Below are 25806 nucleotides of genomic sequence, written 5' to 3'. Positions count from 1 at the left end.
GTGCTGTAATCTGCTGCTGTTGCTAACCTACTCTAACCTGTCATGCAGTGGTCCCCGATTCAGCAGGGCTTTGCTGTATTTGAGCAGGCTCTTATGAGCAGCCCTAAAGCCTGGGAAAGCTACCCTTCACCTCTGCTGTCTGCTTTAATCCAGGGCAGGCATTCTGCCTGCCAATGACTTGCATTTTTGTTGTTGTTATTGTGTTTCTTTTTTTGGTGGTTTAAGAAGAATTTTCTTTAGGTTATACACTGGTAATTACAAGGGTATTGTGCTATAAAGGTGGTTTATGTGGACATCCCTAGTGTCCCCTTAAATCAAACGGCTTAAAAAAACATACTAAACAATATTGTTTTATTTTATTTAATAATGCCAAAAGGTTTCTGTGAGGGGTAGGGTTATGGGATAGATATATTGAGTTTTTACAATTTAAAAATCATTATGTCTATGGAGAGTCAGCGAAAACCACAAATACCAACGTGTGTGTGTGTGTGTGTGTTTGTTTCCCTGGTAGTTTACCGTGTCTATAATGACCAAAAATTTAAGGACAACATTGAACATTATTAAATCGGTGTCATGGAGTGTTTTTTCTGCAAGAGCTATCTGAATTATTATTCATTTTATTAATGTCTTATTATACTCTGTTCTGATCTTTTTTTAATCATAGATATACAGTACAAGTTTTCATTCAGTGCTTTGCATTGTACCATGATCATCATTGTTTGAATGGACTCAATTAAATCAACTTCCAGCACCCAGAACTTCTCTGTTCTGACTGTTGTCTCCTTTAAGGCGAGAGCACATTCAAGCCGCAGTCACATTTACTTTTGCACTGTGAAATTTCTTGGGCAAAGGTGTGGGAAGATGTTCAGCACTTGTGAAACCAATGAAAAACTTAAAAAAGCAGCCTTTTTCATTCATGCACTTTTTACTCTGGGAGAGTGAAGCTATAAAGAAAGTTGCCACTAAAATTATATCCTTGTCCATTGTGAAAATTAATTGTAGCTGTGTACGAAGCACCGCCCACACAGATGTCATTGCCACAGTAACAGGGGTTGTGGGTGGGATAGATGAGATGGATGGTGGACTTCATCTTGCAATGCAGCATCTTACAAATCCGCCCATGCACTGCCAAACCAAACTTTCTTTTGATCAACGGGGCGAATTTGCCTGTCAAGGTTTACCAAACTCCACGTGAAATGCCATGGTTACCTTTGCATGGTGAAATTCGTTGGGCGAAATAGAGTCATCATAATGGCCATAAATGTTCCGCTATGGACTTCCCCTTGGGGATTTTGCATGGAGTTCAAGTTTGGTGAAGTTTGACAGGTAGATTTGCTGTTAGGCTGCTTGGCAATTTGTTTTCACAGGCGCTCAACGTCCTCCAATGCTTTCTTTGTCCACTGAATTTTGCCGTTCAAAGGTAAATGTGACCACGCCTACACATAAGAAGTAGGGCTGCGCAATTAACTTAAATTGCAATTAAATCTTGATATGAGCATGTGGATTTTTATATTTTCCTTTCTGCAGCCCGTGCATTTTAAGTCTAGGCCTTCAGTGTGATTCATAGCATTAACAAAACACAGTTTCACAATTAATAAGACACTGTATGCCTACATTACATACATATATCATACATTACATGGCAGTCAACTAATAATACCAACTGAAATTTTAAAAACACGTCCACGCGTGAAAGCCAGAACATAAATCTCTCTAATAATATCTGCGATTTTTAATTTTGCCTGCAATAAATTGTTTCATCAGGGTACACGGTTACTTCTCAAAACTTGATCTGACACTGAATGCTAAAGCAGCCTAATTTACATTTAGAAAATTCCTGATGTTGCTATAACAATGCAAAAAGTACTTACCAATTAGCTTGAAGTGAAAATCAGTCCTCCTTTCCTGTTTAATGAATCAATCGCACTATCACGCAGAACATATTTGGTATTTAAATCCATAAGGATCTCTTTCTCAACGGCAATGCCAGCAGTGATGACTCGTCAGCAAGATCCCACGCTCTTCGCTTTCAAATTACTTGCATCACTTAAAGCGTGATTACATTACTCAAGGCTAGCTAGAAGGCCTGGACAGGGACATATCCTAAAGACCACACCCACAAGAACAAATAAATCAATCTGATTGGCTGATGAATCTGACAATCTGGCTTGAGATGCATATTCACTGCAGTGTTGAGGGATTCTGACGGAAATTCTGAAGGCCTGACGGGTGGAGCTCAGACTCACGCGCTGCTTCGGCTAAGCAGCATGGCTTCGGGCATGCGATTTGTTAAACAGTTGTCACACTTTGCTTGTAAGCATCGAGGAATAAATTCTGATTGGATGATTTTTTTTTGGTTTTATGCTATTCATTTGTAGATTAATTAGGAGTGGAAACCAATTGAAAATACAATACAAAAAGGTCAATGAGAATGAAAGGATAAAAAAATATGTATTTTATTAGGCATGTAACACCAGCAGAGAAGACTTTGCTGGCCCTGAGAAATTGCCACTGCCTTTCTGTATTTAATTCTGATTGGTGCACACACATCTTTTGCACACTTACGATGTCTTGCTAATCAGAATACAGTACACATAAAAAATACCAGTGAGGAACAGAACAGAAATCGGGAAGGTGAATAAAAAATAAAGAAAAACTAAAAGGCATAAAGAAGTAATTGTCACTATCATCTATTGCTTATGCAAAGGCAATTGACAAAGGAAAAACTTTTGCCAATGTCACTATTAAATAACAATCACAATATGATTTTTTGTCCATATTGCACAGCCCTAATTAGAACTAGATATAATATTAAATTCATGTTTCATATTTCCATTTATATAAGAGTTAGTTAATCTGATTGGCAAAGCAATGTTCCAAGAGTGCCAATATTAAGTATAACAGCACACTGGGATGCATAACTGTTTGTATCACTCTGCTGTGTTTGCAGCGTTCTAGACAGTTAGCTTCTTTTGGAAATTAAATGGCCAAATTGTATCTAAAATGTAAATTGCTTGATATTAACTTCCTTTTTTAATGAACTGTTGTATAAAAGCAATATCACAGTCACAATTGTGCTGTTATACTACATATTAGCATGGCTGTGATTACCTGCGGTCTCATGCTAATATCCAAATCACCACTTTATGGCTTTAAAGTTTATTTAAATAGTCTCCATTCAGCTTGTGTTTCAAATTTGAAACAGACAAATACCACACAACACACTGAGATATTTCAACCATCCAGCCATAGAGGAGGCTACAATCTTCCAAAAACACAGGGAACATTTTGTGTTTATTTTTATGTAAGGGACTTTGCCTCAGCACAGTGTAGGCTTATTTTTGGATAGAGATTGTCTCCTGTTTTTAGGTGGTTTCACACTGGGGCAAAGGCTTGTATCACTAACACATCCCACATGTAAACAAAAGCTGTTTACAGACACCCTGTAGTCAGTATCTTATTGTAGCCATGGCTCTTAAATCCTCCTATTTTTAGATAACTAGATTTAAGCCCAGTCTCAGCCTCAAGGAGCTACTGTTAGTACTGTACCTTATTTGCACTCCACAGGCCCACAGTAAAGAGGCTCATCTTCAACTTTCACTACACTTCTGCCCATTAATAGAAAATGATCTTATGTAAGAAGATTAGCTGAACATATCTATTAGGGAAGTTATTGAGCTAATTGTTCAAGATCTGAAATAGATACATGCCTTATAATTACAGTATTGGGAGACTGAGGCTACTTGCCACACGGGGAAGTTGTCAGAAAGGCTAAATCTAATTTACTACAAGGTCAAATGTCCAGTTGTGCAAATGTGTGTGTGACAGGGTGGAGGGCATGGCCGGGTCGTGATATATATATATAAAGGTATATAATGGGCAAGGAGGAGGTGAGAACCGGCTTGACAATATAAATAATAGTTTTAATTAAAAACTTAAACAAACGACACAAACAAACACACACATGACGGTCAACTGACCGTAAACGATCTCTCTCTCTCCTTGCACCACCTTCCGCAGTCGGCCTTTATCCCTCTCGGAGGCTTAATTAGCCTGATAAGGGACTGGGTGTGTATAATCACGACCCGGCCCCGCCCTCCGCCCTGTCGTTTCATACAGCTAGTTTAAAGCTGTCATAAATTAGAATAGATTTATATCATCCAAACTAAAATTCCAATATAATCTAATTTTGTAAAAGGCCTTGGCTAAACAAGTGAACACAATAAAAACACACTTGCATACTGTACATTCATGCAATGGTCAGCTATGTCATGAAGGTAGATTTTAACCAAAAGGTGGTACTGTGTTCTCAGGACAAGAATATTTTTTTTATAAATGTCATGTCAGGGAAAGTTGTCACATTATTGGGGGGCATATTGTGACTTATGTTGTTTATGTTGTAGTTTTATACATTTGATCAATTACAATTTCTGTTATCTAAAGCAATAATTTTACTTTTAATTTTTCAAGTTTCGTGAACTGTTTATATTTTAAGCCTATTACAGTTTTCAGAATTGAATGGCAGATTCTATTGTGACATCTTACACCATAACCCACTGTGTGACAACTTACCCTAATGTTAGGGCAACTTGTATTCAATTAAATGTGTCTTTGTTTCTTAGGCAGTAACAATGAAAATGTTTAATAGATATTTTTGTAATTATGATCCAAATCTTTATGCTGTTGATTAGACAATAAATATACACATTTTTACCACATTAAAAGAAGAATTCAGAAGGTTAGGTTTTAGTTTTGTTCTAATATAGCATGTTCTATTGCTCAAGATTTGTTTGTTGACACCAGACATCTGTACATCCATGTTCAAGAATGCAGCTCACTGTAAAGGGATTAAATGGAAAAGGAGGAGGCAAGATCTGGCTTGAGAATATAGAAACATAACCAAAAAAACAAATACACAAAGGTGTCGGACATCTGTCCGTAAATTTCTCTCTCTTTCACACTCCAGCTTCCAGTCAGCCAGGCTTGATTAGCCTGATTAGGGGCCAGGTGTGCAGAATCACGACCCGGCGCCGCCCTCCACCCTGCCACACTCACATATAAATATACAATGACACTTATGTTTTTGCCACTCGAGTAATAAAACCCTGACTGTTTATCTTTCCATTGCCAGGTGTTCATGGTCAGATGGTCCAGATGGACAGCAGTAAGTCAGGATTTGTGGGCTCACAGGTAGAGCTAAGCTGTCAGTTTGTCAACAGCAACCCACCTGTAAAGATCTCCCAGGTCACATGGCAGAAATTAGTAAATGGCATCAAGCAAAATGTGGCCATCGCCAATCCTGCCCTGGGTGTGTCAGTGCTGCCACCCTTCAAAGAGCGTGTGCGCTTCAAAAACCCTGCTGTTCACCAGCGCACGCCTTCTCTGGAGGACACCACCATAGTCTTTAACAAACTAAGACTGTCTGATGAATCTACCTATATCTGCGAGTACACAACCTTCCCAGCAGGCAACAGGGAGAACATGGTCAATCTCACTCTTTACGGTATGTAATTGCTCTTTCCTCCTAGAACTAAATGTACAGCAAGGTTCCCAGACCACAAATGCCACAACCACAAACACTCAATGAAAACAAAGGAGGTCTTATGTGCTGCTGAATAAGTACATTTAAGGAATCATTCACCCAAAAGTGAAAATTATTGTCATTATTTACTTCCCATCATTTTATTCCAAACCCAAATGCTGTTTTTTTTTTTCTGGTTTTGGAATTAAAAGAAATTTTGAACTACTATTTTTTCAAACTTCTCTTAGGCGGTTTGTCTAATTCTCACAAAATGTTGTATAAATAATCTACAGACCCTCCTGAAAAAAAATCTCAAAATTATTTTGTTCCATCAAAACGCTTCAGTTACATGCCAATAAAAAATGTGGGCGTGGCCCATTTTGACTTATCAACATATATCTTCTAAACACAAAGTCCAGACCTAATGAAACTTTGACAATACACTGTCAGAACTCTGCAAGTGTTTCATCAAGGATGTTTGAATTTGGTATGTATCTTCTTTTATTTAAGTGCTTAAATATCCTTAAAACATTGATCAGACAAATCCAAAAATGGCTTCAGACAGGTCTTTTCCATGCTACAACAGTTCATTGTGACCATGTGTATTATGCTCTAAAAAACACACTGTATATAAATAGTCCATACTGAATTGAATTTGAGAACCAGATCAGTCTGATCTGTGAACGAACGGTTCTTTTGAGCCAGTTCTTTTGAATGAACCTTGTGAGTCTGGTTTACAATTCAAACCATTTGGTTTGTTTCATTTACATGTGCAATTATAATCAAGCTAAAGTGAGTTTTTGCGGTGTCGAGCTACAGTCTATATCTGTCTATCCAAGTTAACATGACACAATGGATAATTAAATATATGAATGAAGGACGTTAGCTGAGGAATACAAATACAAATGTCACCTCTGACATTTGGAGAATGAGCACAACGACAAAAGCAATTGTGGTCAGATTAACGTATATAAATGCTGGACAAAGCCAAGCTACAATTGCATTATCTAGGTTTGTGAGTCCGACTTCACAAAAATGGGACTGGATATACGAAAAGCATTTACTGTACATGCGTGTGACAAGTTTCATTGTATGATAGATAAGGAGGAAGCGGAAGCCGGTTTGCACAGTCCACATGAGTTAGAATTGTATTTATCAAAATAATAGTAATCGATTTTCAGCTTCACACTCAAAAACCAAAAGTCTGCTTTGCAGCATAAAAGGTAAGACAAGTCAGCTTTTCAGCACAACACTCTATACTGTGGGAAACACAGTCTCTGGTGTGCAACTCTCTCTCTCTCCTGTCTCTGTGGACTGGGTCGTCTTATAGCTCCACCGTCTCTCACTGTAAACACATAAACGGAAATTAGTAGAAATTCGTCTCAGGTGGAACTCCTTACTGCTTTCTCTCTCTCCAGATGGGCGCTCGACCACGCCCTTTCTCCACAATGACGTTTTTAAATAATGAATTATGGTTTATTCTGACTGAAATCAATCTTTTGTTTAATGCATGTAAATGCACTGACTGAGAAATAATGGAATTTTTTTTTTTGGCTGAACTATTACATTACCGTTAAATATGTTTAAGGCTCTTAAAATAAGGAAATTATTTAGAGAGTTTAAAAGACACAATAAAAATGGTTACATAAAACCAGTGCAACACTAATGCCTCTGTGATTAAGCTTTAGTGATTAATAGAAAAATCCCAATCATCTGATTACTCTCAACATGAGCTTTGAAACTGGAGGTACATCTAAGCGGACATGGATCGATGGATTTAAATCTATGTAACGCTGATCATAAACTTTCCTTTTCAAATGTGGACAACCAATGGATTGACTTAAACATCAGTTTTATTTGTTCAAAATAATATGCACACCAGTATTGTGCATGATAAGTAAAATTTGTAGAACTCCAGGAATTTAGTGAAAAAGCTAAAAAAATAAAATATGATCTTGCAAAAGTTGGAATGGAAGACAACTTATTTCTTGACAACATTTTGAAAATAAATTATTCGGAGCCAAGGTTATGTTGCAGAAAATTTTGACAAAAAAAAAATTGTGATGGACATTTTACTCTAGAATTATTTCTCTGCATATTTTGTAATTTTCCAAGTGATGATTGAATCATAATGAGGCCTGTGTCACAATGATGTTTCCAGCAAACTGATTATAATGTAGTGTATTACATTTCCTAATGAAAAACAAAAACACTAAGTACTAAGCTGAACAGATTGTAAAACATAACATGACACAGAATCTTACCATAATCCAGTGGTTTTCTGCATTGCATGAAATATGTGCATATGTGCTAAGCCTTTGTATTTGTTCCTGCAGCTCGCCCTATGATCCAGATGAGTCTTTCCACGCCCTCTATAGTTGCGGGATCCAAAGACCTGAAAATGACTGTTGCCACATGCGTTTCAGCCAATGGGAAGCCCCCCAGTGTGATCACATGGGAAACTGAATTGGATGGAGAATCCAACACCCAGGAGATCCGCAACCTTGATGGGACCGTCACAGTACGCAGCGATTACTTGGTGGTTCCCAGTCGAGAAATACACCAACAGCCGCTCACCTGCGTCTGCACATATAATGACGAACAATTCACAGAAAGTGTAATGCTCAACATTCAGTGTAAGAAGCCATGCTTAACAATTGTTATAAATGTTTTACTGAATCTTTAAAGGAACTGCAAAGCCTATAATAGTTCAAATAGAATTTCCTATACACAAACTTCATTACTAGTAGCATCCCTTTTCCAGAATGCTCATAGAGGCAATCCACACAACTGACCATTTAGGGAAATAGATGCTTAATAATGTTTCTGTAGCTCAACTGGTAAAGCAAGGCACTAACAATCCCTGGAAGTTGCTTTGGATAAAACTGTTGCACTGTTTCTTCTCTTCAGATGAACCAGAGGTGGTAATAGAGGGTTTTGATGGGAATTGGTATTTGAACAGAGAAAACGTTCAGCTCACTTGCCTGGCTGATGCCAACCCACCAATCTCTTTGTTTCAGTGGAGATAGTAAGTCTATGTAAATAACAAGCATTTGAATTCTTTGCTATCTGCAGTATCATATAAAGATATATATCATTATGAAGAATGCTCAGTTAAAAGGAAAGGTCATCCAATATTGAAACTTCTATTATCATTTTCACGATTCACTTTCATTTCAAATCTTTCTGTTCAATGAAAGTGAATGGTGAATGAGGCTAACATTCTGCCTAACATCTTGCTTTGTGTTCCATGGAAGAAAGTCATACTGGTTTGGAAAAACATAAGGATAGAATTTGAACATGATAGAATTTTCATGTTTGGGTATTTTCAACTATCACATTAATACATTGCAATGGATACAACTCTGAAAAAATGTCCAGTACAGTAGTTGAAATTTTGGATATAACTTAGGAAGCAATTTTATCACTCTAGTCTCATATTAAAAGGTGTCATGTGGCTATACTTTCAGAACAGTGTGAATTTTAATGTTTATTTAGGTACAATGCCTTGCCCCTTAGACTTCAATTATAATTGCATTACTTTGCTTGCTTTTACAAATTGAGTGACAAGTCGAAATTGATATAACTTAACTTTTATTGAACCTGGGACATTCCTTTAAAATACTGAATACCTTTGGGTCTTTGGGCATCTGTCTGTTGTTTGTTAATTTGAGTAAAACTTTATTCAAGACCTGATCAGTATTTTTTCTCTCTAGCTTGAATGGTTCTCTGCCGACTACAGTGGAGGTTCGAGATGACGTGTTGATGTTCAAAGAACCTGTTACCTATGACATTGCTGGCACGTACATTTGTGATGCCTCCAACACCATTGGGACAGGATCTGCATCCATTGAGGTCACCGTCACAGGTATGTAGCAACTTCCCTCTGAACTGAATGCATGCGACTTGTGCATGTGAATCTTTTAGTGAATTTTTCCTCTTACACCAATCAGCTCTAGTCTCACTATTGGCTGCCTCTGAAACATCATTTAAAGAAATATTTCACACAACAATGGAAATTCTGTCATCAATAACTCACCCTCAAACTTGCAAGACTTTATTTCCAGACAACTCAAAAGATGTTAGACAATATGTTTCAGTCACCATTCACTTTCATTATATGGAAAAAAGATGCAATGAAAGTAAATGGTGACAATAACATTCTGCTTAATATTTCCTTTTGTGTTCATGGAAGAAAGTAAGTCATACAGGTTTGAGACAAAATGAGGGTGAGTGAATATTGACAGAATTTGTATTCTTGTGTAATATATTTTGATCTCAGTGCCTGAAACTGTGTTTAGATCTTTGCTCTTTGGGTGTTTTTGATACAGTGGGGCAGCACTTTGCATGTGGCTGCAAGTTGATTTTGTCTTGCTCCTGAACTGTGATGTTATTATTTTTGCAATTTTCTCATTGCATGCTGTTAACATAAGGTGTGGTCTATAGAAGCATGTTTACGTGCATGGTCATGTATATGTGGTGCTTCTTGCCTGAAGTGCTGCTCTCTTAGCATGGCAGTCTCTTTGCTTGAGTGACGACACCTAGGAAAAAATTCCATGTTCAATGCACAAAGTGAACACAGCCCTTCCCTGTCCCTACACCCTCAAATTTCTCCTGGAATAATTCATATTGCTAAACTAAATGGAGAGGGTCTATATAATGGTTCTCAACTGGTGGGTCACTGGTCAGTTCTGATTAGGTTGAAGACCAAAGGGTTTTACATATTTTGGTGATATGATATTAATGTCACTTGGTAGTGTGGGAAATACTAATACAGTATTTGTCCCAGTGTTTTTCCATAAGTTTAGCTTGTAAATCACACTTATATTGCTGTTTATGTATTTACAAAATTAAATTTTTTCCTATTGCCAAGTTGTTTTTCTATGTCATGAAAATGTTGTTCTCCCTACGCAATTAATGGGAATTTTATAAAAATTCAATGTTTAAAGAAATTGTTCACCCAAAAATGCAATTCTGTCATTTATTCACCCAAATGCTGATCCAAACCATGAAATCATTATGAATTTCTTCTGTGGAACAAAAGGTGAATTTGATTGAAGGCATTTTAATGGCCATTTAATGAATATTTCTATTTAATGAATAGTGACTCCAATGTGTCAAGCTCAAAAAACTAACAAACAAAAAAACACACACGCATCATAAAACAACAGTAAAAGTAATCGATATTACTCAGCCATTATATTCCAAGTCTTCTGAAGCCATACAGACATGCTGTGTGATAAAAGTAACTTAATTTAAGTCGTTATTAGCTCTCAAATAGATACATTAGTATATACTTTGATTTTATATTGACAAAGCCTAGCCTGATAGTTTATAACACAGAGACAGACAGCAAAATACGTAATCACTACATACATATATTCATTTATTTACCTCTATATGTATATAGTATATTGCAAAATTAAATGTATACTGCAGTAAATCTCTATATTGAAAAATGTTTAAGAACAAAGAAAGCACTCCAAGTAACACTGGCTATACTAAAATTATATCACGACTGTCAAGTTGGAGCTTTCATGGAATTCCGAGTTTACAACTTGTAATGAAGACGTGAATGTTTTTTGCATCTTGTTGTTAAAAAACAACAACAACAGCATGAGTTAGAACTGTCTGAAGGTCTGTACCATGTTTGGTGGATGTAGCTTGAAAGCTTTAGCAGTTAAACTGGAAATTTCAGTCTTGGTTCAGGAATTTTGGAAAAACCCTAATCAGCTTAAATAGAAGAACAGTATGTTGTCTTTGTCAAGCCAACATAATAAAATACATAAATTAAATATGGTGGCAACATAGATAACTGCAAACCTCACTGGTTCTTGATTCATGACGTTTGGTCACGAGACGTAATGAGAATCACAGACCCTTTTCACAGACCTGTCGGGACACGTTTCTGCCTTCTTAAAAACGTTTAAAAAAATGTATACTTCAAAAAAAAATTCCCAGTCATTTATAACATCGTACGTTGTATTATATTACCCTGAAATACGTTTTAAAGAAATCAGTTACCATAGATGCAATGAGGCTTTTAGCACAGCTGCTGAGGGAGTGACAGAAAATTTGGCCTGTTTCTCTCTTCCTACTTATGTTATCCAGTGCTCTATATTTTCATCTTCTTTTGCAAAGCTGTGAAAGGGTAATTGTTTTTTTTTTTCTTTTACTGTTGGAGCAAACGGGTAAGTAAAAATTGTATTAGCTGTGGTCTCCCATTCACCGCCATTCAAGTCACCAACTATGATGAGTTCTTCTTTGCGAACATGTGAAAAAGTTCTATTGAGGTTTGATGTTATTGATGATGCCTTCATAATTCATTTCACTTTAATAATGATTTGATTTGTGCATTTGAGAGTCACTACTCACTTTAATCATATGACAAATAAACTTATGAAGACTATTTACAAATTCACTTTTTATGTGCCATGGAACATTGAAAGTCATACAGGTTGGAGCAACATTAGTGTGAGTAAATAAAAGCACATTTTTCATTTTCCTTTAATTTTAAAAACATTTTTGTTTACTTATGTACAGTAGGCAATTTTGGTACTGTTTTGTGTTGCCACTTGATGTAAAATCTGTATCCTGAAGCAAAACCAGATGAGAACCACTAGTGTACACTATTTGGCCTTTTCTTTCAGTGGAGCTCTCAAACTTTTGTCCCTCCCATCTCTTTCCTTACCCAGAATTCCCTAGTTACCCAGGTGAGATGTTTCAGGGGCAACATCAAGTGAGTACTGTCATTGGTGGAGCTGTTGTGTGTGGCACAGTTCTTTTGGCAGCCATTACACTCCTGGTAGTGTTTGTCTATCGGCGGAGATGCATGTTTAAAGGAGATTACAGTACAAAGAAGCAAATCCTTGGGAATGGCTACAGCAATGCTGGCAGTCTGCCCCAGCATCCCTCTCAAAGCCTGACCTTTTCTGATGACTCAGATGAAGAGATGAAGAAGCTTGAACTTTATAGAGGCTCCAGTATATTACGAGAAAACGTTCAGGGGTTCCACAGCTGTCATGACAAGAGAATAAAGGCCTACCACACAGGGGTTTTTGAGGAGCATAAGAGATATGGATTCAATGAGCCAAATTATATTTATGATTATGGATCGGAGGTGGAAGTCTCAGTGGACATGGTTCCTCAAATGGACGGCTCTGTCATCTCCAAAGAAGAGTGGTATGTGTAGAAGTTGAAGACTTTGAGCTTCTTAGCATGTTTCTTGTTCTACACCTTCTCCTCAAACTCATTCCTTGCCATCTCCCTCCTTTTAAAGCAGGACTTGGAATCAAGTGAAGTTGACTGTATTTGATCATGTGAATTGTTGACATGAAATCCAAACTAATGAAGGATGGTTGGGAACTTACAAATGATTGGCCATGTGATTGACTTTGCATGAGATAATGACCGCTTACAAACATTAAAGGCTTTTATAAGCTGGATGTGGGTTGATATCTTGATGGTGCCGTAGTACTGAGAAAATAGATGTGCTGCTGTGTTTACACAAGGGCAATTATTTTAAATCGTACTTTATCCCATAAACTGTGAAAGTCTTGCACTGTGGATACAATTTTGTTCAAGATAAATGAAAGTGTTGCCTGTTGCTGTGTCAGATATTGTTTTGTTTAGTTGTTGAAACAGAATAGTGACTTGCTGGCTACTGTTATCACAGGACTTAAATATAGCAAACCTGGAAACACATAGGCTACTGTAGAGCTAAATAAAATATTTACCTCAAGAAACTGTAATTTCCTGCACAGGGTCAGCCATGCATATTCAAATACCACCAAGAATACCAATTTACTGCGTACTGGACCTCAGTGGCTGCAATACTTAGTGTTAACATTTATGTCAAAGCTGTTTTTCAAAGTTATATGAGATAACATAATATGTTGTACTATATACAGTAATTGCATTGAAATGGTTCTTTATTTATCTTTATGTATGTATGGAAAAATGTTTTATGGCAAAAAAACTGGTTGAATATTCCGCTGTCTTTTTCAGGTTGTGATAAGCTAAATAATTTACTCTTGTGCTTATAACATGTGTTATAATATATTAAAAACAATGTTTGATGCCAATTGTAAAAGTTAGTTTTTGTGTTTTTGTTTGTTTTATTTGACAAAAGCCAACATTTTTTTTTTTATTATACAGATATAGTTAAGAGTTTTTCAAAATCCCTTAACCAAGGCCAAAATTCCTCCTACAGCTTTTAGCTACATCCACCAAATTTTTCACAGACCTTCAGGCTGTTCTGAATTTTTATGCTATATCTTTTCTAACTGATTGGTCTTACATTTTTCGCACAGCGGACGATCAAATGTCAGAAAAATCTCATAGACTTACTCATACATTCAAAATCCCATCCATCCATCCCTCCATCCATCCATCCATCCATCTCTCCATCTGTCCGTCCATCCCTCCATCTATCCATCCATCCGGGTTAGGGAAGAAATTATTTAGCAGAGACAGGTAAAAGATCCAATCACCTTTTAGATAGAGACAATGCCTGTCAATTAACTCAAGAACGTGCATGCACATTAGCTATATGTACAGTACAACCCGGATTTTTATTTTTTTATTTTTTTTATCCTAATCTGAGATAAAGAAGCATAATTTATGATTCTAGTGTTGACAGATTTTATTGCTGATTTGAAATATGTTCTTTGATCGTAATCTAAACCAACCTTTTTTGAGATTTCGGTCTTTCCCCATTCAAGTAGATAGGAGATACAATTTCAGTACTGGAAATAGCTTCCTGAGGGTTAGGGCGTAAGAATGTAAAAACCTTCAAATTTTGAAAATGATTTTGAAAGTTTTTGCCGAGTCAACATCAAAGTTTTTCTCTGTTAATTTTATTATAGTTTAACACACATATATACATATATATATATATATATATATATATATATATATATATATATATATATATATATATATATATATATATATATATATATGTATATATATAGTTTATTATATTTTTATTTATAACTTTCTTTTCATTTGCTCATTCAATTGCTCTGTGAATTGATGCTTCTACATGGTTTATAAAATGTTGCTTAATTTATTAAGAAAAATTCTTGTGTGTACTTTATTCTGTGTATCATTATTATGCTGCCAAGACAAACATACTCAGATGTACAAAGTTTGTTCTCTGCTGTTATTTTGTGATTTGTACTGATTGCCAGTAAATCTTGTGAATCTTTGGCTGAAATATAATAAAAACACAATTGCTATTTACAAGGCTTCATGCTATTCTCCGCGGTATCCCTGCACAACTCACTGCTGGAGTTTTCTAATATGTTTTACGAGATATATTTTGCTTCTGATATGGTTATGGGGAATACATTAAGAAGTTCCACTTTCCAAGCAGAGTAACTAAAGAGGTCATTTTGAGGTTGGATGTTCTTTGCGGTTTGGGTCACTTGGTTTGAGGCTGGCTATTGTCTGTACCGAGTACAAACTTTATGCCATTAACATCTCTTTTACAGCCATTAGAGTACCCCAAGACACAATCCCCTTTTCATTGGTTGCCGTTGACATTGTTGTTTTATGTACACAATGACCTAAGGGAAAGCTTGCATGAATAACTTTCATAGCAGCCCCGTTTGCTGGTATGAGTTTGTACAAAAGAAGGGCATGCATGCTAATGTGAGGCGGATGTGGGCTTTCTTTCTCACCAGCGCCAAGCAATAGGACTTGGGCCATACAAAAGATAAAAAAACTATTATCATTACTTTTATAGCAAAAACATACATTAGAAGATATGTTTCAGAGGCATGTCATAAATCTGCAGGAGGCTTTTAATATTATAATAAAATGTGATATTAATAGGTATTAATATATTAATAAGTATTATAAAGTTGGAAACACTTTACAATAAGTTTGTTGCATTAGTTGATGCAATAGTTAAAGGAATGTTCCGGGTTCAATACAAGTTAAGCTCAGTCGAAAGCATTTGTGACATAATGTTGATTACCATAAACAATTATATCAGCTTGTCCATACTTTTCTTGAGGCACTTACAATGGTAGTGAATGGGGCCAATATTTGGAAGGTTTAAAGGCAGAAATGTGAATCTTATAATTTTATAAAAGCACTTACATTAATTCTTCTGCTAAAACTCATAATTGTTTTAGGGTTAACCGCATTACTTCGTCATGGCAACAAAGTTGTAAAATTATCAAGAACTTTACACAGAAAAGGTTAATAAGCATTTAACATGCATATTGTTTATGTCTTGCATCTATACTTTTGAAACAGTGAGAATTTGTATGTTTACAGATTGGCCCCCATTCCCTTCCATTGTAAGTGCCTCACTGTAAACCAGATTTTGCTTCTTTTTTTTTGAGAGAGAGAAGGAGGGGCAATATTATTCCCCAAATGCTGTTGATTGAGGTTAACTTGTATTGAATCCGGAATATTCCCTTAACTTTAACTAACAATGAACAATATTTTAAAGCATGTATAATCTTGGATAATGTTCATCAACACATTTTAACATAAAAAATGTAAACTAACTGTGAACAATAGTATATTTTATGACTTTCTTTCTTCCATGAAACACAAAAGTAGATGTTTGGCAGAATAACAGCCTCAGTCACCATTCACTTTCATTGAATTTTTTTTTTTCTCCATAGAATGAAGTGAATGGTGACTGAGGCTTTCATTTGACCTAACATCTCCTATTGTGCTCCATGGAAGAACAAAATTATACTGTTTTGGAACAACATAAGGATGAGTAAATAACAAATGTATTTATAATTTTGGGAGAGCTATGCATTTAATTAATCTTAACTAATAGAACCTTATTGTAAAGTGTTACAAAGAAGTCAGAATGAGTTACAGTATGTGTTGTATATGGTGAAATTGGCCAGAAGATGCCACCTTTATTTTCCCTGCAGAAAATCCCCTGCCATTGAGTTCCGCAGACAGGGTGATGGGTGTCCTTGGATGGGTGATTGCCCTGGGCATCATACTCAGTATTGCAGGCACAATATACTTGGTCAACAAACAGCAGCAGCACAAGCACGCAGGGTCGGACAATGGCTCGTAAGTACTCAACTCCATTAAAAATGATATACTCATTAGGATCCCTTTTCAAATATCAGCCTGGGACTTTACTAATGAAGCCTTTATAATGTCAGCTAAAGGGGTATTCATCTGTAAGTTAGCACGATGCGTAGCTTTATATATCTTAGTCCCATTTTTATACATACATTTCATGTCATCAAAATTTTTAACATAACATAAGGTCACATTTAAAGTCTTGGAAGTGGACATCCTGTGTTTTTTAATCAATCGTACACTCCCATTTAATAACTTCAGACAATGATGACAACAATGAGTAAGCTAAGCTTATGAGTTATAACTATGCTTAAGTTTACCAGTTTAATATGAATGAATGTTCTACAGATACTCTCATTTCAAGTCACTGATTCACATTTTAACTCTTCAGTGCCATATGTATTGCCAGAGGCCCGGAATCAATTATATACGTACAGTACAGCAAGTCACATGAAAAATGCCATATATACAACTTTCAGTTCCTGAAATGAATAGCACAGTTAAGGAAATGTTTAATGGTGCTCTCAGTATCTTTTCCTCATTAACACTTAAACACATACAGCGGGTCTTTAGACACCGGAACCTCATTCCACCCCCTGTACCTCATACATTATTTGGAGTTGTGCCCACACCTCTTTAGTATTCCTCAATCAATCTCTTATAAATAGTGTGACACACAAAAAATACCAAAATATCAGCAACAAAAAAAATAATAATATAAAAAATAAAATAATAATAATGGTTTAAGTACCAAAAGTGTATAGGGTCTCTAGAGACCCGAGGTATGTAAGAGTAGGTTTTTCTTCTTCTTTTTTTAGCACTCCCACACATTTTTTTTTAATATAATTATATCATATCTATTTAAATTTACTATCACAGGATATATATTTCTTTGTGTATTACAAGAGAAATGAGTACTATATTCATACAAATAAATACTTTATTATGTTGACTTTCTGTGCAACAATGAACTATCAACAATGGTGAATTATCATTATTTTATAAGCGTATACACAAACATGATAATAAACATGTTATTTCTCACTCAAGGTGGTGCTGTTGTTTCAGTGATTGACTTGATTTACATTTGGCGTTGCTATTTGATGAAGAAACAACATCGAAGTAAACTTATAGCAAGTATGATATGACTATTGTCATTTGTGTGTACTACTGAAAGAATGTTGTGCATCTATTTAGACTCAACAAGTGCTTGATTTAATACACATAAGATACACATAAGTTGCACATGTGTAGATTATGTGTTGTGTGCAGCTCAATATGTGTTTGAACAGCCAGTTGCATCTCATGAAATTTCAGTGAAAATAATGAATCCTGTTCTAGGTTTGTCCTGTTTTGTTGCATTATCTTTTTAATTTATGAAAAATAAAACATCAAAATATATTAAAATATATTTTAATTTCGAATTTTCTAAAAAATATTTTTTTAAATGTAGATTATCTGCGCAATTTGTACATCCATTTGTGATAGATATTAGTGCCGGGTCACTAAAGACCCTAATATGTAACAGTGTTTGTGAGAATTACCATGCATTTAAGGATTAAAAAGGGGTTTTACCCCTAAAATAAATGAAAAGTTCAAATCATGTACACTCACATACGATGAAGACTTCAGTCATATGAGTAGTCTTAGGCCTTGCCCACATTTTGAAACCTCCATTTTCAGTTTCTTACATCCATTGTGGTCCAAAGTACAGTACGTGGTTATGGAGAGTGCTTTTGAAAGTCTTTTCTCTTTTTCAGTGGAGTAAACATAAACTCCAGTGTAGATGAGAGGTGTAAATTGAGCAAAATCAGTGCGAATAAAAACCCATAAGTGTGGACATTTCCTAATAAAAGCTGTTTTGTTTTACATTGAGCTAGGCTGCCTCATGGTGACTGCCATGTTGAGATCACATAACTAGCCAATTAATACTTTTTTTTATTTTTATGTTAAGACCCCATTAACAAACATTTTGGGGCATAAAGCAAAATGTATTGCCCTGTAGCTGTTTTATGCATTGTGTTTTGTTAAGACCCTCTATATCTTCCTCTCTATTATTACAGGGATAGTTCTACCCCAGTCCACAAAAAGACTTCCTCCTCAAAAAAGAAGACAGCTGATGACTTCCAGGTAAGAGAGCACTCAGTCAGCCCACAAAACCACCAATACGAACTCTGGGCATTGTATCAGACGAAAAGATGCACTAATGCAAAGTAGTCTGGCAGCCAACCTGAATAGAGGTACTGAGGCTTTAATAAAAAACCTGAACTAGAACATAACAATGAACTAACAGAGAGCACCTCCTACTGGTGAAGATACAGGGGAATTCATCATTTCATCACTGTCATGTTGTTCCAAACACAAATGACTTTCTTTTGATGTCTTTAAGTCCTAATACCTCTGATAACACAAAGTGATTATTTAGGTATTTTCATTTTGTATTCATAATGTATGCTTTAGCGGTAACACTTTACAACGAGGTTGCATTTGTTAACATTAGTTAATACATTAGTTAACTACAATGAACAAGACTTCTTTACAGCATTTATTAATCTTGGTTAGTAAGAATGTATCTATATATACTAGCACATTTATTATCATTACATGGTGTATTAGCTAATGTGAACTAGTCAGAAACAACACCTCTTTACAGTGTTTAATCTTGGTTAATGTTAATTTATAAGAAGGCCAATAATAATCAATTTCTTAAAACATTAAAAATTGTCCAAACATTACTTAATGCATTAGTTAATGTTAACTTACCATGTAAAAATTAATTGTCTTCACAGTGTTTATTAGTCTTGTTTAATGCTAATTTATTTAATATGGGACAAAATGTACCAAATTGGTGTTCCAATGGCGCCATGCGAGGGTCGGACGTGTGAAGGGTGAGCTCTGTGCACTTTTCTAGTTTTATTACTATTTGTGTCATAAAGCGGTGAGATACACCCTGATTCTTAACTTTTCTATGAAGACAATATGTCAAAGAATTCCAAATCCTTGGGCTCTGGAGATATAAAAAGACACTTACATGCTCAAGCTGATACCCTAGACAGGGTAGCAGACCAGGGACTCAGTTTGGACAGTGCGGCTGGAGAAATTCAGTGTCAACTGTCCAGCATGTCGGGATGCTGACGAAGGTCGTAGCGGACTTGGAGGACCTTGCTGTAATACGTTGATCAATTACAGCCATGGAGTCAGAATTCACTGAGTTGGTTACAAGAATGGTGGACATCGAGAAATGGATTGATTATATGGAGTTATCAGAGAGGGGTTTAGCTGCTAATCTGTTAGCAACCAAGGTGGATTTGCAATTCGTTTGGGAACAAATTGAGAATAGATACTAAGAATGGACATAAAGAATTTACATACCCACAGCAAACACTGTCCTTCATAAAAACATTGGAGTGAGTAAGCCATTTAGTGACTTTCATACTGCTGTTTAGTAAACCTGGCTCACTGAAAATTCTCTTGACTGTCAGAGGAAGCTGGCCGCCTTTTTCTTCTGTTTTTGTGGTTTTGTCTAGCAGCTGGAGTTTGTTTTGTGTAATAGTTAGTTTGTTTTATAGACTTTTTTTGTTGTGTAATTCTGTCTCACACAATTTGTATTGAAGCACTGGTCTTGAGGAATCCTACGGCTAAGTTGTCATGGGGACTCTCGTAGGCGTACGTGGAATTTTTGAGTTTAGAAGGATGGACTGTTGGCGCTGACGTGCGTGGGGTTAATGCGCACATTTTTCTTTTTTCTGTTTTTTTTTTTGAAAAATGTGAGAATATTAGAGAATGTGGTCTTTATAATTACATTATTTGACATGCAATATATATATATATATATATATATATATATATATAATATATGTTTAGTTTTTTTTAGTTTTTTTGTCTTGCTGTTTTTGTATTGCATTTTGTATTGCTGTGCACTGGAAGCTCCTGTCACCAAGACAAATTCCTTGTATGTGCAAGCATACTTGGCAATGAAGCTGATTCTGATTCTGAAGTAGGGGCAGGAGAGTCATTATATTGATAAATAAACATCTACAATTCAAATGTCTCAAACTTATTAAAGATAAATTAGGAAGAGTCATTATTGTTTTAGCAGAAATTCAAGGGCAAAGGTTGATTTTGGCTAATATTTTCACACCTAACACTGATGATCAGGGCTTTTTATAGATCTTGAAGGGCTGGTCCGAGCCGTTATATATATATACACACAACATTTAGTTTTGGTCCTCGAATCTGATTGGACGAGAGATGTTCCATGTGCACTGATGGTCTGACACCGTCAGCACTAGGAGGCTTCACCAAGTGTATCACTCCGCTTGTGTTCATCGTCCTAAGCTAAAGTGTAAGAGCAGTGCATATGTGTTAAGAGCTAATGTAGGCTATGTGTCTCTTTTTACATCTATTTTTTTACATTACATATGTTAGCCAGCAGATATATATATTTTTTTCATTACAAAAGGTGCCAAATCTGTTTACCTATTTACCTTTATCTCTCAATTGAAATGAGCAAACCTATGGTGACCTATGCAGCATACTTTATATTAGTAGATAACTTCACATTAACAAAGATGAATAAATGCTGTCAACTGGTAAGGTTCATTATTAGTTCACATGATGAATTTTATCATATACACCTTTCAATGTTAAGAAATGTGTTAGTAGTATGTATCTTAAATAAGATTAACCAAGATTAATAAATGCTGTAAAAGAGTGTTGTGCAGTGTTAGTTCGGGTTAGCTAATGCATTAAGTAATGTTAACATATACACCTTTCAATGTTAAGAAATATGTTAGTAGTATAATGAAAATTAACCAAGATTAATAAATGCTGTAAATAGTTTAGTAACACTTTACAGTAATGTTCCATTTGTTAACATTAGTTACCAACATTAGTTAACATTAATAAATTAATAAATAAACAATAATAAATAAACAATTGTATTTTAATACCTAACACTGACAAATATTAATAAATGCTGTAAAAATATATTGTTAATTGATAGTTCATGATACATAATGCATTATTTTAACGTGTTACCAAGTTTTGTTTATAGTTAGTTCATGTTAACTAACTACTGCATTAACTAATGTTAAAAAATGCAACCAAATTGTAAAGTGTTACCATTAACAATAACTCTGACTTTAAGAACCTGTGCATATACCTACCCTAAACTTCGCTGCAACCCTAATTCCAAAAAAGTTGGGACAGTATGAAAAATGGTAATAAAAAGAAAAAGGAGTGAATCGTATATTATATTTACCCTTTGCTAAATTGAAAACATTAAAACTACACATTGTATGATGTTTTACCTTTTATTGTTTTATTTACAGTAATTTCAAATCAGACAATTGCTACATGCTCCAAAAAATTTGAGATGGGTTAATAACAATTTGATGAGTTAAAATAACAAGGCGATGTGACACAAAAGATTTTAAACAGATGAGGCACCAAAAACAGCCTAATCCTTCAAGAGCAAGGATCATTCGAGACGTGTCAATTTGCCAATAGACGCTTCAACAAATAAGCCAGCACTTTGAAAACAATGTTCCCCAAAGACAAATGAGAAGGATTTTGGGCATTTCGCCCTCTACAGTGCACAATCTGCCATCCAGCACCGCTTTTTCCAGGGACGTCCTGGCATTTTCAGCAGGACAACTTCAAACCTCATTCTGGCCGAATAAGCAGAGAGTGCGGGTGCTAGACTGGTCTGCCTGCAGTCCTGACCATCTCCAATTGAGAATGTTTGGTGCATTATAAAGTGCACAATACGGCAACGAAGACCCCATACAATTGTAGAGCTGAAGACCTACATAATGGACGAATGGGGGAAAATTCCACTTTTTTTTACAGTGGAGTGGTGGTGGCGTAGTGGCTAAAGCACAGGACTGTTAATCAGAAGGTCGCTGGTTCGAACCCCACGGCCACCACCATTGTGTCCTTGAGCAAGGCACTTAACTCCCGGTTGCTCCGGGGGGATTGTCCCTGTAATAATTGCACTGTAAGTCGCTTTGGATAAAAGCGTCTGCCAAATGCATAAATGTAAATGTACAGTGGTAAACACTCAACTGTCCCAATGTTTTTGGAGCATGTTGCAGTCATCTGATTTTAAATGACTGTATATTAAAAAACAAAAACAATGAAATTCACAAGGTATAATGTTTAGTTGTAGTGCTTTCAATATAGTAAAGGGTGAATATAATTTACAAATAACTCAAGTATACACAACACTGATTCTCTTTTTCTCTCTGTCTGACCTTGTAGAGCCCCGGGAGGTTCTATGAAGAGCTCCCGAACACCGCCGACTATGTGAGTTACCGTTTGGCATGTAACAAAGAGGATTATTTGGAACAGCACTCTCCGCCCATTCAACCTCCTTTAACCTTCCTGCCCCAAAAACCATACACTCAACATAGCAACAAGTCCGCTGTATTTACCTACCCAACTCCCCCTGGCCCCATCCCCTCATACACCTTTCCTAAAGAGCAGTATGTATGAATAAATCTGTAACCTCTCTCTTTTTCATTCTTTATTCAGTTGCTTTGGTGATTGTGTACTTTTGATATTTAACCATTTCTCTCTTTTTTCATATTTTTTATATTGTGTTCTATCTGCAAACTTAAAAAAAAAAAAATTGTCTAAGCATAACTGGATTTGCATGCATTTTTTCTTTTTTTAATAATGTTGCCTAGATTTAATATGTAAATAATTACAGATTGAAGCATCAGAGTAGATTTTGGTTGTACTCAACAAATATGATTCTGATCTTCTCAAAGAAGTCATTGATCTTTATATCCCATTTACTAGTGCAGGCCTGTATTGTTTATTGTTTTCTGTAAAGTTATGCATTACCCTTATTGTTTTATGTCATTCTGGATTTGTTCAGTATTCTTTGAAATTTTCAACAGGTCTTGTCTGTTTGCTGTTTTCATAATAGTGAAACTTAAGATATTGAAAATGACATGATTATGACCAATACTTAAAAAAAAAAATCTGTCTGTGAAATGTGTTTATATATATAATTTTTTTTTGCATCTTTAAGGTGTAAATGCTGTATGTATATACAGTATGTGAACTTTTTTTTATATGTACTCCAGCAAATTCCAGGTAATATATTTATTTAGAATGGTAATTTGTCCTTTATTACTGTTTATATTATGCTTAGTGACATTCATGCAAAATGGTACCAGGTACTTCCATAATCTGTAATTGTAATACGTACATAAAGAGTATTTATATAGTGTATAGAGCACAAGGCAGTGTACAGAAATTTGATGGGTTACATGATATATTTGTGTTTTGTAACTTTGACCAGCTGATATTAAAGGGATAGTTCACCCACAAATGAAAATTCTCTCATCTATTCACTTTCATGCCATCCCAGATGTGTATGATTTAGTTTCTTCTGCTGAACACAAACAAAGATTTTCAGAAGAATATTTCAGCTCTGTAGGTCCTCAAAATTCAAGTGAATCATGACCAGACGTTTCAAGCTAGAAATATCATATGAAAGGCAGCATAAAAGTAATCCATATGACTCTAGTAGTTTAATATGTCTTCTGAAGCTATGCAATCACTTTGGATGAGAGACAGATCAATATTTCAGTTCCTTTTTAACTATAAATTACTTGAATGTGAAAGTAAAATTGGAGATTTATAGTAAAAAGAGGACTTAAATATAGATTTTTTTCTCACCCACACCTATAATGCTACTGAATACATTGATTTAAGCACTGAAGTCATATAGATTACTTTTATGCTGCCTTTATGTGATTTTTGGAGCTTCAAAGTTCTGGCCACAATTCTTTTTTATTGTATGGACCTACAGAGCTGAACTATTCTAAAATCTTCATTTGTGTTCATCAGAAGAAAGTCATACACATCTGGGATTGCATGAAATTGAGTAAATGATGAGAGAATTTTCATTTTTGGGTGAATGATCCCTTTAATATCATCTGATAATGTTTATAATCTGTGAAAATGTTTTTGAAATGTATTATATTTGAAGTTTTGTTTTTCTACTAATAAATAAATATTCACTTATATGTTCATTCTGTTTATTTTTGATAATGAGGGCATATGCTAATTTTATATAATTTATTTTTCATCTTGCTTTTGTGCATGAATTGATAATGCAATGTGATTTTATGAATATGACATACTACATGCCATCTGGCATGAACATAACTTGACAGATAACAGTTGGTTCAGTCTGATTACACAACTGATTTGCACTAATCACATAATTCAGATTATTTACCATTTGTATGTGTATATCAGTGTAAGCACACTTTTACTAGTTATTATCATTGCATTGGATAACAAAATATCAAAACATGGAGCATTTATTTGAAAGAAAAATAGAACAAACAATCTTTTGTTTTTGGTGTGGGTTTTAAATTATACAACAATAGATATACTGTTCAAGATTACATAAAACAAAATATTTGGACACTTAGTTCTCAAACAGTGGAACATGTCCATTATTAATGTGATGAACTACACCTGTGGTTACTCTGCTAGGACATCAATTAACTTGAGGGGAGCTGACTTTATACACCTACTCAAAATCACCTTGAGGCTAGTTGGTTAAAAGTAATCACAAAAATGTCAAAGAAAAGTGTAGTTCTGAGAAGTCAAGTCATTTTTATTTGTATAGCGCCTTTCACAACAGAGCAGCTTTACAGAAAATCATACATTAACAGAAGATATAAATGTAATATCTATAATGTCTTCATTGTGTAGTTTGATAAAATACATTTGCAAGTTGTGTTTAAAAATAAGTAATTAAATAATAATTGTATTTATAACCCCAGTGAGCAAACCAAAGGCGACTGTGACAAGGAACACAAAACTCTATTAGATGTTGGTTAATGGAGAAAAATAACCTTGGGAGAAACCAGACTCACTGTGGGGGCCAGTTCCCCTCTGGCTAACATCATGAATATAATGGCAATATTACTTATGTATAGTTAAAATCATGGTTTAAAATTATTAAACTAAGTGTTAAGGGTCAGTGTTTAAACATCAATTTTGTATGAACTGTAAGATTAATGACTAATGTCATTGAAGTCCATCCTAGAATAACTACAGAAGTTCACATAGATGCAATTGTCCTTGTTGGTTGGCTGATGAAGGGATTTGTTGGCAATTAATTGATAGCCTATGTATTCCATTTCAAGAGTGTAGTCCATCATTAGACCGAAGTGATG

General features: G+C 35.3%; 1 protein-coding gene across 2 annotated transcripts in view; it reads left to right on the top strand.

Moving 5' to 3' along the window:
• The window catches only part of nectin1a (nectin cell adhesion molecule 1a), a 35640-nt gene extending 11135 nt beyond the window's left edge, over positions 1 to 24505 (top strand). Inside the window, exons 2-8 of one of the 2 annotated variants that reach the window (XM_052104630.1) lie at positions 5132 to 5503; positions 7858 to 8157; positions 8432 to 8549; positions 9238 to 9389; positions 16432 to 16579; positions 18658 to 18724; positions 22859 to 24505. In XM_052104630.1, coding sequence (XP_051960590.1) covers positions 5132 to 5503; positions 7858 to 8157; positions 8432 to 8549; positions 9238 to 9389; positions 16432 to 16579; positions 18658 to 18724; positions 22859 to 23092 — 1391 coding nt within the window. In that variant the 3' untranslated portion in view covers positions 23093 to 24505. Of the gene's footprint in view, positions 1 to 5131; positions 5504 to 7857; positions 8158 to 8431; positions 8550 to 9237; positions 9390 to 12216; positions 12908 to 16431; positions 16580 to 18657; positions 18725 to 22858 lie in introns of those variants that run through there. The other variant, XM_052104629.1, reaches the window with a different exon arrangement.
• Positions 24506 to 25806: the final 1301 nt, after the last annotated feature.

This window comes from Xyrauchen texanus, chromosome 34, assembly GCF_025860055.1.
Source record: "Xyrauchen texanus isolate HMW12.3.18 chromosome 34, RBS_HiC_50CHRs, whole genome shotgun sequence".
NCBI classification, from domain to species: domain Eukaryota; kingdom Metazoa; phylum Chordata; class Actinopteri; order Cypriniformes; family Catostomidae; genus Xyrauchen; species Xyrauchen texanus.
Note: the sequence above shows the minus strand (reverse complement) of the source record. Positions and strands in the feature narration are given on the sequence as shown.